This window comes from Caretta caretta, chromosome 8 (assembly GCF_965140235.1).
Source record: "Caretta caretta isolate rCarCar2 chromosome 8, rCarCar1.hap1, whole genome shotgun sequence".
NCBI classification, from domain to species: domain Eukaryota; kingdom Metazoa; phylum Chordata; order Testudines; family Cheloniidae; genus Caretta; species Caretta caretta.
Genome location: NC_134213.1, coordinates 105,518,734 through 105,533,851, shown reverse-complemented (window position 1 = coordinate 105,533,851; position 15,118 = coordinate 105,518,734). Strand labels below are relative to the sequence as shown.

Genomic DNA, 15,118 nt, shown 5'->3' with positions numbered 1-15,118 from the left:
GACTGCGCTGACATCGCCTCCTCGCCTGGTATCCCTCTGCCAGGTTCTGGTGCTGCATATACTGCTGGATAATGCGCGTGGTGTTTAATGTGCTCCTAATTGCCAAAGTGAGCTGAGCAGCCTCCATGATTGCCTTGGTATGGCGTCCGCACAGAAAAAAGGCGCGAAACGATTGTCTGCCCTTGCTTTCACAGAGGGAGGGAGGGAACGGGGGCCTGACGATATGTACCCAGAACCACCCGCAACAATGTTTTAGCCCCATCAGGCATTGGGATCTCAACCCAGAATTCCAATGGGCAGGGGAGACTGCGGGAACTGTGGGATAGCTATCCACAGTGCAACGGTCTGGAAGTCTACTCTAGCCTCGGTACTGTGGAAGCGCTCCGCCGAGTTAATGCACTTAGAGCATTTTCTGTGAGGACACACACACTTGAATATATTAAACCGATTTCTAAAAACCAACTTCTATAAATTCAACCTTATTCCATAGGGTAGACCTACCCTAAGTCACTGCTGGAATCCGTAGAGAAACAATACACTGTTTTAGTTTTCAGGAGTTTAATAGTTACAAAATGTCAGACAGCTGTTCTACATGCAACACTGACCCAACCACTTACACTGCACTGGTCATTGACATCAACAGGGCATGATGCACAAGTATTGATCATTAGGATTCTATATCAAGGTATTGTCAGTAAGACTAGTAAAAAGGATGGTTGACACCTACAGACAAGACTTCTCTTGACTCACAGTATACAATCTTTAAATAGTCAGAAAATTCAAAAAATACTTGACACTTGTTTTTTTCCTGAAGGCAGACTAGTATCCTCAGACTAACAGTAGAGCACAGGCAGCAAGTTTACTTCTGCTTGGAAAAGAATTCTTTGCTTTTCTGAACATCAGGTTTGATGGTTTCACTCCCAGGTTTCCAACCAGCTGGGCAAACTGAAAGAGAAGTTGTATTAACTGCTTGTAGAAGTTTCTGTAAGATATGTTTTTACAAGAGAACAGAGCATGCCAGCAATTCATAAGACTGAAAATATACAATAGGATTACAGCAATAAGTAATTGTCACTGCCATTCACCTTTACACTTGATTCTGTTTTACTTGTATTTTGTGCTTCAGTTATCAGTGCCCAAGGAAGCTATAGACAATTTTAATTCTGGCATTTCCCCAGCTTCTGAATGCTTTTATAGCTATTTGCAGACTCAGGAATCCTAGAGGGGAAACATACTCTAGTGGCTTTAAATCCTTCTGCCCCCAGTTTGTCCCTGTCCCCATCTGTTCCTGTCCTCCCCCACCTCCAACTCCCAGCCAGGCTGCTTCTTACTTCACTGCCTCGGCACCACCAGGGGACAATTGAGTACACAGGACAGTCTCCCTGCTCAGTTCTGGTGCCTGGCACCAATGGCCAACAGCAACTAGGAGGAGCAAGTGCAGGTAAAGTATTGCTCAGTCTCTGGAGAGGGCATACACCCAGCCTGGTCAGCACATAAAAGACAGTGCTGCAATGGCACGTGCCCAATACATGCATAATCTTTGGAGACTTCAACAATAAGCTTGGGGCCTGTGCCAACTGATTTGTCAGAGGCTTCTAACTTGGAAAGTAATCCACTCAAATTTGGCCTAGTGGAAAGACAGCACATCCCTTAAATCAGGGCAGGAACACTGGCAAATTGAGTCTGCCCAAAAGCATGGAAGCACTAGTGCTTAACAAAATGGCTGGAAGAAGTTACTATGGGCAACAACAGTATTTTCCCCTAGTTTTGGTCTCTGACCCATTTAGGAGAATGGTTTCTAAGAAAAAAGATCCAGCCTGAGGGAGACACCTGGAATGAAAACGCCAAATGGGTAGTTGAAGTTCAGCAATTCTAAGCAACTTAAGACAGTCTTGTAACGGAAAGTGTTACTTAAACTACCAATTCTGTCTGTAATTAAAAGTGGATTAAGCAGTGAGCCAATGCTTGGTTAGAAATAATTGCACTGATTCAAGACTATTACAGTGTTAGCTACCAGAATAGCAAGTTCTCATTAGAAGTTCTTTAATAGGTTTGTTTCAGTGTAACAGATTCCAACCTCCAGCACCACAGAACTTATGGACAGAATGCAAGAGGGAGCCCTGAGCTGCTAGCCAGTTGCTCTTCTGCCCTTCCTAATTTGACTTGCCCCATGACTACAGGGAAAGGTGAGAAGCCAAAGCATGGAGAGCTGCCATGCCTGTCTGCCCAAGCCTTCCCATAGGATGCTTTATTAAGCCCGGGGAGAGATGCAGCCTGCCCAGGAATTTACTAGGGAGCCACTGTAATATTACCCAAGTCTTGCATAGTACTTTTCATCCATAAATCTTTTCAGTTGCATCTAGTCCATCCCTGGAGGGCACAAGTGAGTATAGCCACTGGTTAGGTGTACATTTGTTCTTCAAATGGTGGAGTGTATAAGCCATTGAACTAGATCAAGCAACTGCTACCTGCTTACATAGCTTGATGTTACTGAGTAAGTGCCCATTACCAGAATCAGTCATATTTAAAAAAAAAAAAAAAAAAAAAAAAAAGAGTACTTGTGGCACCTTAGAGACTAACCAATTTATTTGAGCATGAGCTTTCGTGAGCCACAGCTCACTTCATCAGATGTGTACCGTGGAAACTGCAGCAGACTTTATATACACACAGAGAATATGAAACAATACCTCCTCCCACCCCACTGTCCTGCTGGTAATAGCTTATCTAAAGTGATCAGCAGGTGGGCCATTTCCAGCACAAATCCAGGTTTTCTCACCCTCCACCCCCCCACACAAATTCACTCTCCTGCTGGTGCTAGCCCATCCAAAGTGACAACTCTTTACATAATCAAGTCGGGCTATTTCCTGCATAGATCCAGGTTCTCACTTCCCCCCCACCCCCAAACACACACAAACTCACTCACCAGCAGGTGTAAGTAAGTTTCTGCATAAGCTTTATGCCAAAACATGCAAGTGCCTTGAGTTTACAAAGGCCCTGGCTATGTGGCATTGCTTTTCCAGTTGGTAAGATTATTTCCCTTTACAAGAGGAAAAGGGGTACTTTTAAATACTTCAGGCAAACTAATGCAAGAGCTTACCTTCTCCATGTTTATCTGTGAACTGGAAAGCCTGGACTAATCTGAGAGTTTCATCAACTGAGCGGCCAACAGGGAGATCATTGATGGTAATTTGACGCAAGATTCCCTTATCATCAATAATGAACAGGCCTCTGCAGAAAAGCACAAAAATTTTGAACACAAAAGTCAAAACAAAGAACAGACTTTGAAAGAAAGATTATGCCTTCAGTTCTGCAAGTATACTCTAATGTGGCAGTACAACAAGCTACTGCATGGGTTTGTTTTTTAGTGTGATACTAAGTTACTGTAAACATCAGCTAGCCAGAGATGTCAAGAGTAACAAGAAGGGTTTCTTCAGGTATGTTGGCAACAAGAAGAAAGCCAAGGAATGTGTGGGCCCCTTACTGAATGAGGGAGGCAAACTAGTGACAGAGGATGTGGAAAAAGCTAATGTACTCAATGCTTTTTTTGCCTCTGTCTTCACTAATAAGGTCAGCTCCCAGACTGCTACGCTGGGCATCACAAAATGGGGAAGAGATGGCCAGCCCTCTGTGGAGATAGAGGTGGTTAGGGACTTTTTAGAAAAGCTGGACGTGCACAAGTCCATGGGGCCGGACGAGTTGCATCCGAGAGTGCTGAAGGAACTGGCGGCTGTGATTGCAGAGCCATTGGCCATTATCTTTGAAAACTCGTGGCGAACCGGGGAAGTCCCGGATGACTGGAAAAAGGCTAATGTAGTGCCAATCTTTAAAAAAGGGAAGAAGGAGGATCCTGGGAACTACAGGCCAGTCAGCCTCACTTCAGTCCCTGGAAAAATCATGGAGCAGGTCCTCAAAGAATCAATCCTGAAGCACTTGCATGAGAGGAAAGTGATCAGGAACAGCCAGCATGGATTCACCAAGGGAAGGTCATGCCTGACTAATCTAATCGCCTTCTATGATGAGATTACTGGTTCTGTGGATGAAGGGAAAGCAGTGGATGTATTGTTTCTTGACTTTAGCAAAGCTTTTGACACGGTCTCCCACAGTATTCTTGTCAGCAAGTTAAGGAAGTATGGGCTGGATGAATGCACTACAAGGTGGGTAGAAAGCTGGCTAGATTGTCGGGCTCAACGGGTAGTGATCAATGGCTCCATGTCTAGTTGGCAGCCGGTATCAAGTGGAGTGCCCCAAGGGTCGGTCCTGGGGCCGGTTTTGTTCAATATCTTCATAAATGATCTGGAGGATGGTGTGGATTGCACTCTCAGCAAATTTGCGGATGATACTAAACTGGGAGGAGTGGTAGATACGCTGGAGGGGAGGGATAGGATACAGAAGGACCTAGACAAATTGGAGGATTGGGCCAAAAGAAATCTGATGAGGTTCAATAAGGATAAGTGCAGGGTCCTGCACTTAGGACGGAAGAACCCAATGCACAGCTACAGACTAGGGACCGAATGGCTAGGCAGCAGTTCTGCGGAAAAGGACCTAGGGGTGACAGTCGACGAGAAGCTGGATATGAGTCAGCAGTGTGCCCTTGTTGCCAAGAAGGCCAATGGCATTTTGGGATGTATAAGTAGGGGCATAGCGAGCAGATCGAGGGACGTGATCGTTCCCCTCTATTCGACATTGGTGAGGCCTCATCTGGAGTACTGTGTCCAGTTTTGGGCCCCACACTTCAAGAAGGATGTGGATAAATTGGAGAGAGTCCAGCGAAGGGCAACAAAAATGATTAGGGGTCTGGAACACATGAGTTATGAGGAGAGGCTGAGGGAGCTGGGATTGTTTAGCCTGCAGAAGAGAAGAATGAGGGGGGATTTGATAGCTGTTTTCAACTACCTGAAAGGGGGTTCCAAAGAGGATGGCTCTAGACTGTTCTCAATGGTATCAGATGACAGAACGAGGAGTAATGGTCTCAAGCTGCAGTGGGGGAGGTTTAGATTGGATATTAGGAAAAACTTTTTCACTATGAGGGTGGTGAAACACTGGAATGCGTTACCTAGGGAGGTGGTAGAATCTCCTTCCTTAGAGGTTTTTAAGGTCAGGCTTGACAAAGCCCTGGCTGGGATGATTTAACTGGGAATTGGTCCTGCTTTGAGCAGGGGGTTGGACTAGATGACCTTCTGGGGTCCCTTCCAACCCTTATATTCTATGATTCTATGATACTGAACTTTTCAAAGAAAGTCAGGCTGCACAACAATATATCCCTTGTATGTAAAATATTGAAACAAGTGTTTGTCCCACAATACTACATTGCAGGCTTATCCTCAACATAAGCTAGAGGTGACAGGAGAACAAATTTTCATCTGGAGACCATTTACAACTCCCATTGCAATAGGAAATATACCCAGGAGGAGAGCCTTCCATGCATAAGGATCAACAGAAAAAAGAATAGAACAGAGGAGGAAGGTAGCAGAGGCAAGGACAGGGAAGCTCCTTTCACATGTGTCAAATATCAAGGGAAGGGTAAACACCTTTAAAATCCCTCCTGGCCAGAGGAAAAACCCTTTCACCTGTAAAGGGTTAAGAAGCTAGGATAACCTCGCTGACACCTGACAAAATGACCAATGATGAGATAAGATACTTTCAAAGCTGGAGGGGGGGGAAAACAAAGGGTCAGTGTGATGCTTTGGCTGGGGACAGAACAGGAATGGAGTCTTAGAACTTAGTAAGTAATCTAGCTAGATATGCCTTAGATTCTGTTTTCTTTAAATGGCTGAGAAAATAAGCTGTGCTGAATAGAATGGATATTCCTGTCTTTGTCTTTTTGTAACTTAAGGTTTTGCCTAGAGGGATTCTCTATGTTTTGAATCTAATTACCCCGTAAGGTATTTACCATCCTGATTTTACAGAGGTGATTCTTTTTACTTTTTCTTCTATTAAAATTCTTCTAAGAACCTGATTGCTTTTTCATTGTTCTTAAGATCCAAGGGTTTGGGTCTGTGGTCACCTATGCAAATTGGTGAGGATTTTTATCAAGCCTTCCCCAGGAAGGGGGGGTGCAAGGTTTTGGTGAGGATTTTGGGGGGGAAAACGTTTCCAAACAAGCTCTTTCCAAATAAAATAAAACCGGTTAGATGTTTGGTAGCAAAACCAAAAGTAGCAAAAGCAGAAGTCCATGGGCAAAAGATAAAATAGTTTGTACCTTGGGGAAGTTTTAACCTAAGTTGGTAAAAGTAAGCTTAGGAGGTTTTCATGCAGGTCCCCACATCTGTACCCTACAGTTCAGGGTGGGGAAGGAACCTTGACAACATGGATGAAAGGAACACTCATGTCAGAGACCAAATGAAGCCATAGCTGAACCTCCTTTCAAAACTATATTGAAATTAGTAGGTATTTGGTTACAGTAGATAAACTCTAGTCTCGAGGTGAGGCCGCTGAAGTTAAGCTCTGAATGGCAGGCCACAAAAGATCCGGTGGTCTTCCAGACCTGTCAGATCATCTGAAATCAATATTCAGAAAGGTGTTACGAGATGTTCACTTCCTTAGACTAAAATAGGAGTCATGAGGCAGGCATATACAGGAAGCTCACACACCCAGCTTGATATTTCTTTAATTAAGCTAGCATTTACATTTATATGGTTCATTGCAAATCTGTGCTTTGCAGACTACACAGTGTGTCACTATGGAAACAGCAATTTTGAGTGAAGAGTGGCAACTAGCTAGTATGCTGTCCAATAGCGACATGGGTTAGGAAAAGAAAGGCAACTTTCAGCTAGAGAAACCAAGGTATGAGCGAGTGCCTTTGGCAGCCGAACATGGCATGTTTGAGAAAGCTTAGAGAATTTTAGTTTGAGCGCAGGGAAGCAAGTAAGCTAAATGAACTTTAGCTTGCAAGATCTCCCAAGTACATGTGAGTTTTAGCAGTTTTTTTGGTAAAGACACTCTAGAAGTTTTTTTTTTACTTCTATTTGAAGTAATCTGTGGATCACAGCAGTCATGAGGATAGCCTGCCAGCAGCCTTACCTGTATGCAATACCTTCATCTTCTTTTAATACGCCGTACTCTTTAGCAATGGTGCGTTTTGTATCAGAAACCAGTGGAATGTTCATGTTACCCAATCCACCCTGCTTCTTAGGAGTATTGATCCTGACGAGGAAGAGGAGTATGTCAGGAAGGAGAGGACACAGCAGTTCAGGAAACTACAGGAGTACAGTGTACCTGTGCTGGAATACCTATACCTTTTTGCAGAATTAATATTGCAATTAACTGCGTCATTAATGTCTTGGGGAAGATTATTGGGGAAAGATGGGATCTTGGAAAGGTGGCAATTGCAGTAATTAAGCAATATTCTTAGGTCAGATGCCACCTCTATTAATTGGTATTGATCACAACAAGACTTCTGTTATACAATTGCTGCTTGCTAGTCTCGATGTAGATTTGAATACAGCAGAAAAGTGAAGATAGATTTTTTTTTTAGTATACTCTGTAGAAAAACTAGCATAAGTCACAAGCATTAAAGATGGATGCTTACCAGGCAAGGTGACAGAAGTGAGAGTCAACAGAAGCTCCAATTACTTGACAGTTAATTTTCTTAAACTCATCAGCCCTGTCACTGAACGCAATAATCTCAGTTGGACAAACAAAGGTGAAGTCAAGGGGATAGAAGAAGAAAACAACATATTTTCCTAGGGAAAAATAAAAAAAACACAACTTAGTCCTTTGGGCAAGTTAGTCTGCCTTAGATAGTTACAGTAGTCTCAAAAGCACATGCACAAAGACCCTGTGTATTCCACTTAACAACTGGGTCAGGACTGTTTCGTCTTTAGGACAGGAGGTCATCTGCTTTAGTTATACTACTAGCTTCCATACAGAAACTGTATATTTGTTGGCTACAAAATGTTCAATTCCACTGTAGGATGTACTATATCATTAGTATTCTTGCTGCATTATTAGAGACCAAGGAGGACTGAAGTGTTTTATGATTTTTTTTTAAAAAAAAAAAAGTCTTGCTCTATTTTTCCCCAAGGCAGCCAGTTTTCTAGTGCCATAGAAGAATACTGCTTCCAGCTAGCTAATGAAGATGGGAAAGCATTACATTAGTTCCATTTGAAAAACAAAAAAATGGACTGTGCCACATAATATTTGAGATGTTGCATCAGCTCCTTGTCTGGAGTGATAAGCAAGCCAAACAGGTCTGATCCAATACATTTTAGAGTAAATTAAGCTCTCATTAAAGTTTAGGATTCACATTTGCTACCCACCAAGCAGAACATGGGCAAATACTGCCAGATTCCTCACACAGCTTTGCAAGTGAAGACTGAGGTGTACTTGTAATAACCCTACCATGCCAGCTCTGGACTTCTCAAATCACTGCACAAGTTACATTCTAAGAAAGGATGACCACCAACTCGGACTTTTGAATCAATCCAAGTCACCAGAAATGAAATGCGGTACACATGTAGATTCCCTACTTCTCTCTTCCACAAGTGCAACTGTATACTTTTAGACTTACCTTTATAGTCAGAGAGGGTGATGTCTTTGAACTGCCCATCAGGCATCACAGCTGTGGCTTTGAAGCTGGGGGCTGGTTTCCCAATAAATGCATTTCCTGCAGACATCTTGATATGGGCTAGAATATTAGAGACATAGACAATGTAGCTTTTCTGAAATGTAGCATTGTCAACTCAAGGAGCAACATGCAGTTTTGCCATAATAATCCAGTGGTTTTTTTAGACTGGAAACTTCTGTCATTAATATTGACCACAAGTTCAGCGAGTAAGTTTAGTTTGCCAAAGCCTCTGGTGCCTAGGTATCACATAGCTACACTAAGTAGGATCTTAAAAAAGACGTCAGTATTGACTACTGACATTACAAGTAGTCACACACACACACACACACACACTTTAGGAAGAGGAGACAAATGCAATCCACATATCTAAGACCAAACTACCTGACACACTACCAAACTGAGTTCATACAACCTTAATAAGATTCCATGGACTAGAGTTGTTCCTCTTCTGCCCTCTGCCTTAAGTAATTTAAAATGTATCATGCACAAAGTTAGCATGTTAACTTTGAGTTCACTCAGCGTCTCACTACAAAATTCAAGATCTGAAAAGAAGCTGGCCTTCTGCAGTTGTGCTAGTATGCAGCATGACTCCGAGTTAACAGATCCAACCCACACAGGGAAGCCTCTGTCTGTTCCATGTTCAGAATAGATACATGCAGTTCAAGACCTTGACCATTCCACCATGCTATTGGTTTGATAACAAATAAGCATTGCCAGTATGCCTAGGAAGACTATGTCCTTCCTCCAGTTAGAGTATATCAAAGGTTGTTATAGTGTAAGGTTAAAAGCTTCCATTTTATTTGTTAGTGAAAAGGGAGCTGTGTGTGTAAAACCCCCCCAAAACTGCTGGAAAATTTAGTAACTCAATCATTTTACAACACGATGTATTTCAGTGTTACTATGACTGTTAATTCAGACTTAAGCTATTTGTACCAGTTTTACCAAATCAATTATTTTATTGTAGTGCTGAATTAGCAAGTTTGTGATTAGGAGTGCTTTCTCAACACTACAGAGCATTTATACTTCTTAGAGGTTATTTAAGATTGTGTAAGGACAACAACATTTCTTTTGTTCAGTCTAAGGGAGATGGCTGTGTTGCAGAATGGTCAGACTCCAGTTATTTCAGAAGTTAGACATCAGATGCATTTTGTTTTGATGCTTTTAAGAGCTTCATGCCTGTGTAAGGGAAAACATATTTAAAGCTCTATGCACAAAAGCAAACTGCTTTAGTTTCAGTAAAGTTATGTTAGACTATATCTTTAAGAAAATGGCAAGTTTTGTATGAAATTTGTTAGGCAACGTTGTTGCCAAGAATTAATACTCAAGTGAGAAAACTGCATTATGATTCCCCACAGCATAGTTTCTACCTTGTTTGGAGTCTCTGCCACAGTCTAGTATTATCACAGCACATGGCAACTAACCACAGAAAACTATCTGGCATACTCTAGTTAAATTTGACAGCATTTCCTGAACACAACATGGTGAAGACACCCAATGCTCAATATTGTGTTATTTCCTTTCAATTTATAAAGGATTAAAAGCAGCTGACCTTTGCTCTGAGCACCCTGTCAGTGATTTAAAATGGCATCAAATACAGTTTAATCAGCTCATAGTTAATCTTCAAGTCCCCCTGTAGCTTCAAAGGTTAGCTGAAACAATTGGGTCCTGCAGCATCCTCTAAAGACAACAAGTTTCAGAGTAACAGCCGTGTTAGTCTGTATTCGCAAAAAGAAAAGGAGTACTTGTGGCACCTTAGAGACTAACCAATTTATTTGAGCATGAGCTTTCGTGAGCTACAGCTACTTCATCGGATGCATGCTGTGGAGAGAGTAGAAGATTTTTGTACACACAAAGCATGAAAAAATGGGTCTCTCCCCCCACCCCACTCTCCTGCTGGTAATAGCTTATCTAAAGTGATCACTCTCCTTACAATGTGTATGATGATCAAGGTGGGCCATTTCCAGCACAAATCCAGGGTTTAACAAGAACGTCTGGGGGGAGGGGGGTAGGAAAAAACAAGGGAAAATAGGTTACCTTGCATACCTTGTTTTTTCCTCCCCCCCAGACGTTCTTGTTAAACTCTGGATTTGTGCTGGAAATGGCCCACCTTGATCATCATACACATTGTAAGGAGAGTGATCACTTTAGATAAGCTATTACCAGCAGGTGAGTGGGGTGGGGGGAGAGAAAACCTTTTGTAGTGGTAAACACCCATTTTTTCATGCTTTGTGTGTATAAAAAGATCTTCTACACTTTCCACAGTATGCATCCGATGAAGTGAGCTGTAGCTCATGAAAGCTTATGCTCAAATAAATTGGTTAGTCTCTAAGGTGCCACAAGACAACAAGTTCAGGCTATTTGAACCGGGGTGGGAGGGGAGTCCAGAAAAAATCCCTGCCAGCCCCTTCTCCCCCAGTGATACCAGAATGGAAGTAGAGGTTCTGATACTAGTCACAATAGTGGTACTGTACTATCCCTTTTTACAATTTGTTAAACATGAATAAAACTTTTGTTCTACCATGCCTAGTAAGAGGACACAGTTGTGCAATTCTGAGGCCACTGAACTAGCTTCACTTAACATGGCTCTCTGAACCTTGCTCTGGAGCCAGCTCACCCGCACTGAGGAACTCAGCCCACAGAAACCAAGCATGGCATTAGTCCTAACACTAGATAGGGCCGGTTCCCTCCACGCTCACCAACTTCGAGATAACCTCCATCCAAACCAGATTTCCCCGAAGTTAGAACCCAAAGAGTCCAAACCAGATTTCTTTGCTAAACTTCTGCCATTAAAGGATTAATAGCCTGCTAGGACATTGGTCTATCCAGCCAAGAGAAACTGGGATTACAACATGCCATTTCAGGGCCACCTTAAGAGCACTTGTTTCCCCTACTCTCCCTGTAAGGAGAGAAGCTGCCAGTATCACAATCCGCTGATGGCGATTACCAGAGAAATCCCAAAGTTGGTTCCCTTAACGCTCCTGCGCTTTGCTCCCAGAAAAAAAGGAGCGTATTAGGAACAACATTCGTGTCAGGGAGCCAGATTTATTCAGCTCCCGGAGATCACGCTAACAACAGATTTTCAGATTGTTCTAGCTAAAGTCTCTTCCCTCCTCCCCCTTAAAGGCAAAAGGGACCTGACGCATAAAAGCATCTAAGCGTTAACAGGCTTGGTGTTCCTGGCAGAAAAATTAGTTCACCATGCTCTGCCCTTCTGCTACCCCAGGTGCGGCCCAGAACAGTTAGACGATCCGCAAGCATTTCGACAGGAAGGCAACTCAAGCCAAGCACAAAGCACACACACCCCGGTTCCCTCTAATTTACAAAGTCCCATTTAGGAAGAAAAAAACGTCAGAAAGCTTTTACCCCCACTCCCGCCTGCCCAGCACCACACAGCTCGAGTCTGTATATTTTTAAGCAATCCTCATTTGTATGGAGGGAGCCAAGGGTAGGTTTACCCAAAAAACGAACAAACCCACCCAAATCTACCCTGCAGATAAAACGTGTTATACCATAATTTAACTTTTGCTACGGGCAGATAACTGAAGCTTGCACCGACAGACACTTACATAAAGGAAAGGCAGGCTCCTCAAACGCCACTTCTCACACACACCGAGGCAGACTCCCAAAACTAACTAAACTGCCTGCAAGCAAGCTCTGCAGCTGTGGCTTTATAGCCTCCCGGATCTCGCGAGGAAACGGGGCAGGGTGGCGAGGGGGGAAAGAATAAAGGAAACTCCCCCGGCCCCTCCTCTTCTGTCTCCGTTACAGATGCTATGGCTGCAGCGCCAGCATGACTGTGCAGATTTACACAGCCCCCTGGGTGTTTCACTAAGGGAAGACGTGCACGAGGTTATGTAGAGACGGAGGCAGCCTTAGTATCCCTGGTGTTGCAAACTGAGTGAATTTGAAGAAGTGGCGATTTCAGTCTAGATACTACAGTGGTATGTGCTTTAGAAATGTGCAGTGTGATAGTAATAAACGTTTGATCAATTTATGGGAAGGTGGTTTCAAAGGGTCCTTAGAAAGCCATTGTGAGCTTCCATTGCAAGAGAAAGAGATCATTAAAAACTGTTTAACTTGAATTTATAGTCTAGTTAGCTAGCAGTACTTTACCACTTGTGACATGGGAGGTGAGGAGGAAACATTTTAGACTTTGGGGGAAAGTAAGGTTTATGGGGTTTAACTGTACCAGTGAGGTCTGTAGAAGTTTTGCCATTTAAAAACAGAATTGGGCCTATATTGGAATTCTAGTATATAAAATATGTTATAAACATACATATAACTAAATAAATCATTCTCACTATATTAATACAAGCAGTCCCACTTGCTGTATCTGCTAGCCTTTTCCACCTAATATTTCTTGCCTCTGTTCTCACTGGTACAATATCATCAGTGGAAGCATTTTGTTTTCAGTTTTGTCACTACCCCAAATTAAAGGTGATCTCCGAGCTCTGACAGGGACACAGAGCAGCCCTCTGCTGAACAAAGTTAAATCTTCCCTTGGATGGGGTTTGATCTAAAGTTCATTGGATTCAGTGGAAATATTGTCACAGAGTTCAATGGACGTTGCATCAGGCCTGTGAAGCAGCTATTCTGAGGGACATGCAGAGGAATTTCCAGGACTAAATGGCCTGTGTAAACGTCTACAAGTATTCTGAAACGTTGGATCCAAGAATATATCAAACTGACGTTCTGTTTGGTTTAGGCACACAACTGAGTTTAATGTTAAAATTAGGGCTATCAAGCGATTAAAAAAATTAATCGCAATTAATTGTGCAATTAAAAAAATAATTGCATGATTAGTTGTGCTGTTCAACAATAGAATACCATTTATTTTAAATATTTTTGGATGTTTACTACATTTTAAAATATATTAATTTCAATTACAACACAGAATACAAAGTGTACAGTGCTCACTTTATATTTATTTTTTATTACAAATATTTGCACTGTAAAAAAACAAAAAAATTGTATTTTTCAATTCCCCTCATACAAGTACTGGGGTGCAATCTTTATCATGAAAGTTGAACTTACAAGTGTAGAACTATGTAAAAAAACCTGCATTCAAAAATAAAACAGTGTAAAATTTTAGAGCCTACTAGTCCACTCAGCCCTACTTCTTGGTCAGCCAATCACTCAGACAAACAAGGTTGTTTACATTTGCAGCGGACAGTGCTGCCTGCTTCTTATTACAATGTGACCTGAAAGTGAGAAGAGGCATTTGCATGGCGCTGCTGTAGACAGCATCACAAGATATTTATGTGCCAGATGCACTAAAGATTCATATGTCTCTTCATGCTTCAACCACCATTCCAGAGGATGTGCATCCGTGCTGATGACGGGTTCTGCTCGGTAATGATCCAAAGCAGTGCGGACTGACGCATGTTCATTTTTATCATCTCAGTCAGATGCCACCAGCAGAAGGCTGATTTTCTTTTTTGGTGGTTCGGGTTCTGTAGTTTCCGCATCAGAGTGTTGCTCTTTGAAGACTTCTGAAAGCATGCTCTACACCTCATCCCTCTCAAATTTTTGGCAGGCACTTCAGATTCTTAAACCTTGGGTCGAGTGCTGTAGCTATCTTTAACAATCTCACGTTGGTACCTTCTTTGCATTTTGTCAAATCTGTTGTGAAAATGTTCTTAAAATGAACATGTGCTGGGTCATCATCCAAGACTGCTATAACATGAAATATGTGCAGGATGCAGGTAAAACAGAGCAGGAGACATACAATTCTTCCCCCAAGGAGTACAGTCACAAATTTAATTGATGCATTATTTTTTTAATGAGCATCATCAGCATGGAAGCATGTCCTCTGGAATGCTGGCTGAAGCATGGAAGGGGCATACGAATATTTAGCGTATCTGGCATGTAAATACCTTGCAACGCCTGGCTACAAAAGTGCCATGTGAATGTCTGTTCTCGCTTTCAGGTGACATTGTAAATAAAAAGCAGGCAGCAGTATGTCCCGTCAATGTAAACAAACTTGTTAGTCTTGGCCCTGGTCTACACTAGGAGTTGAGGTCGAATTTAGCAGCGTTAAATCGATTTAACCCTGCACCCGTCCACACGACGAAGCCCTTTTTTCCGACTTAAAGGGCTCTTAAAATCGATTTCCTTACTCCACCCCTGACAAGGGGATTAGCACTGAAATCGGCCTTGCTGGGTCGAATTTGGGGTACTGTGAACGCAATTAGACGGTATTGGCCTCCGGGAGCTATCCCAGAGTGCTCCATTGTGACCGCTCTGGACAGCACTCTCAACTCAGATGCACTGGCCAGGTAGACAGGAAAAGGCCCGCGAACTTTTGAATTTCAATTTCCTGTTTGGCGAGCATGGAAAGCTGCAGATGACCATGCAGAGCTCATCAACGGAGGTGACCATGATGGAGTCCCAGAATCGCAAAAGAGCTCCAGCATGGACCGAACGGGAGGTACAGGATCTGATCGCTGTACGGGGAGAGGAATTCGTGCTATCAGAACTACGTTCCAGTTTTCGAAATGCCAAAACATTTTTCAAAATCTCCCAGGCCATGAAGGAGAGAGGCCATAACAG

The 15,118-nt window shown here is 42.7% G+C and overlaps 1 protein-coding gene across 1 annotated transcript; it reads right to left on the bottom strand.

Annotated features, from left to right (window-relative positions):
• Positions 1–541: 541 nt before the first annotated feature.
• PRDX1 (peroxiredoxin 1) lies at positions 542–12,289 on the bottom strand. The gene is made up of 6 exons (XM_048861427.2): positions 12,133–12,289; positions 8,510–8,626; positions 7,529–7,682; positions 7,021–7,143; positions 3,098–3,228; positions 542–945 (listed from the first exon to the last, which is right to left on the bottom strand). The coding sequence occupies exons 2-6, from the start codon at positions 8,613–8,615 to the stop codon at positions 860–862; spliced, it is 600 nt and encodes a 199-aa protein (XP_048717384.1). The 5' UTR covers positions 8,616–8,626; positions 12,133–12,289; the 3' UTR covers positions 542–859.
• Positions 12,290–15,118: the final 2,829 nt, after the last annotated feature.

What these genes read in the sequence shown, in the direction of transcription:
- PRDX1 (XM_048861427.2), bottom strand. Translation starts at nt 8,615, where the DNA reads ATGTCTGCAGGAAATGCATTTATTGGGAAACCAGCCCCCAGCTTCAAA. An exon ending in CACTTCTGTCACCTTGCCTG is followed by an intron (nt 7,144 to 7,528) that starts GTAAGCATCCAT and finishes CTTCCTCGTCAG; the next exon opens with GATCAATACTCCTAAGAAGC. An exon ending in CACAGATAAACATGGAGAAG is followed by an intron (nt 946 to 3,097) that starts GTAAGCTCTTGC and finishes CTTCTCTTTCAG; the next exon opens with TTTGCCCAGCTGGTTGGAAA.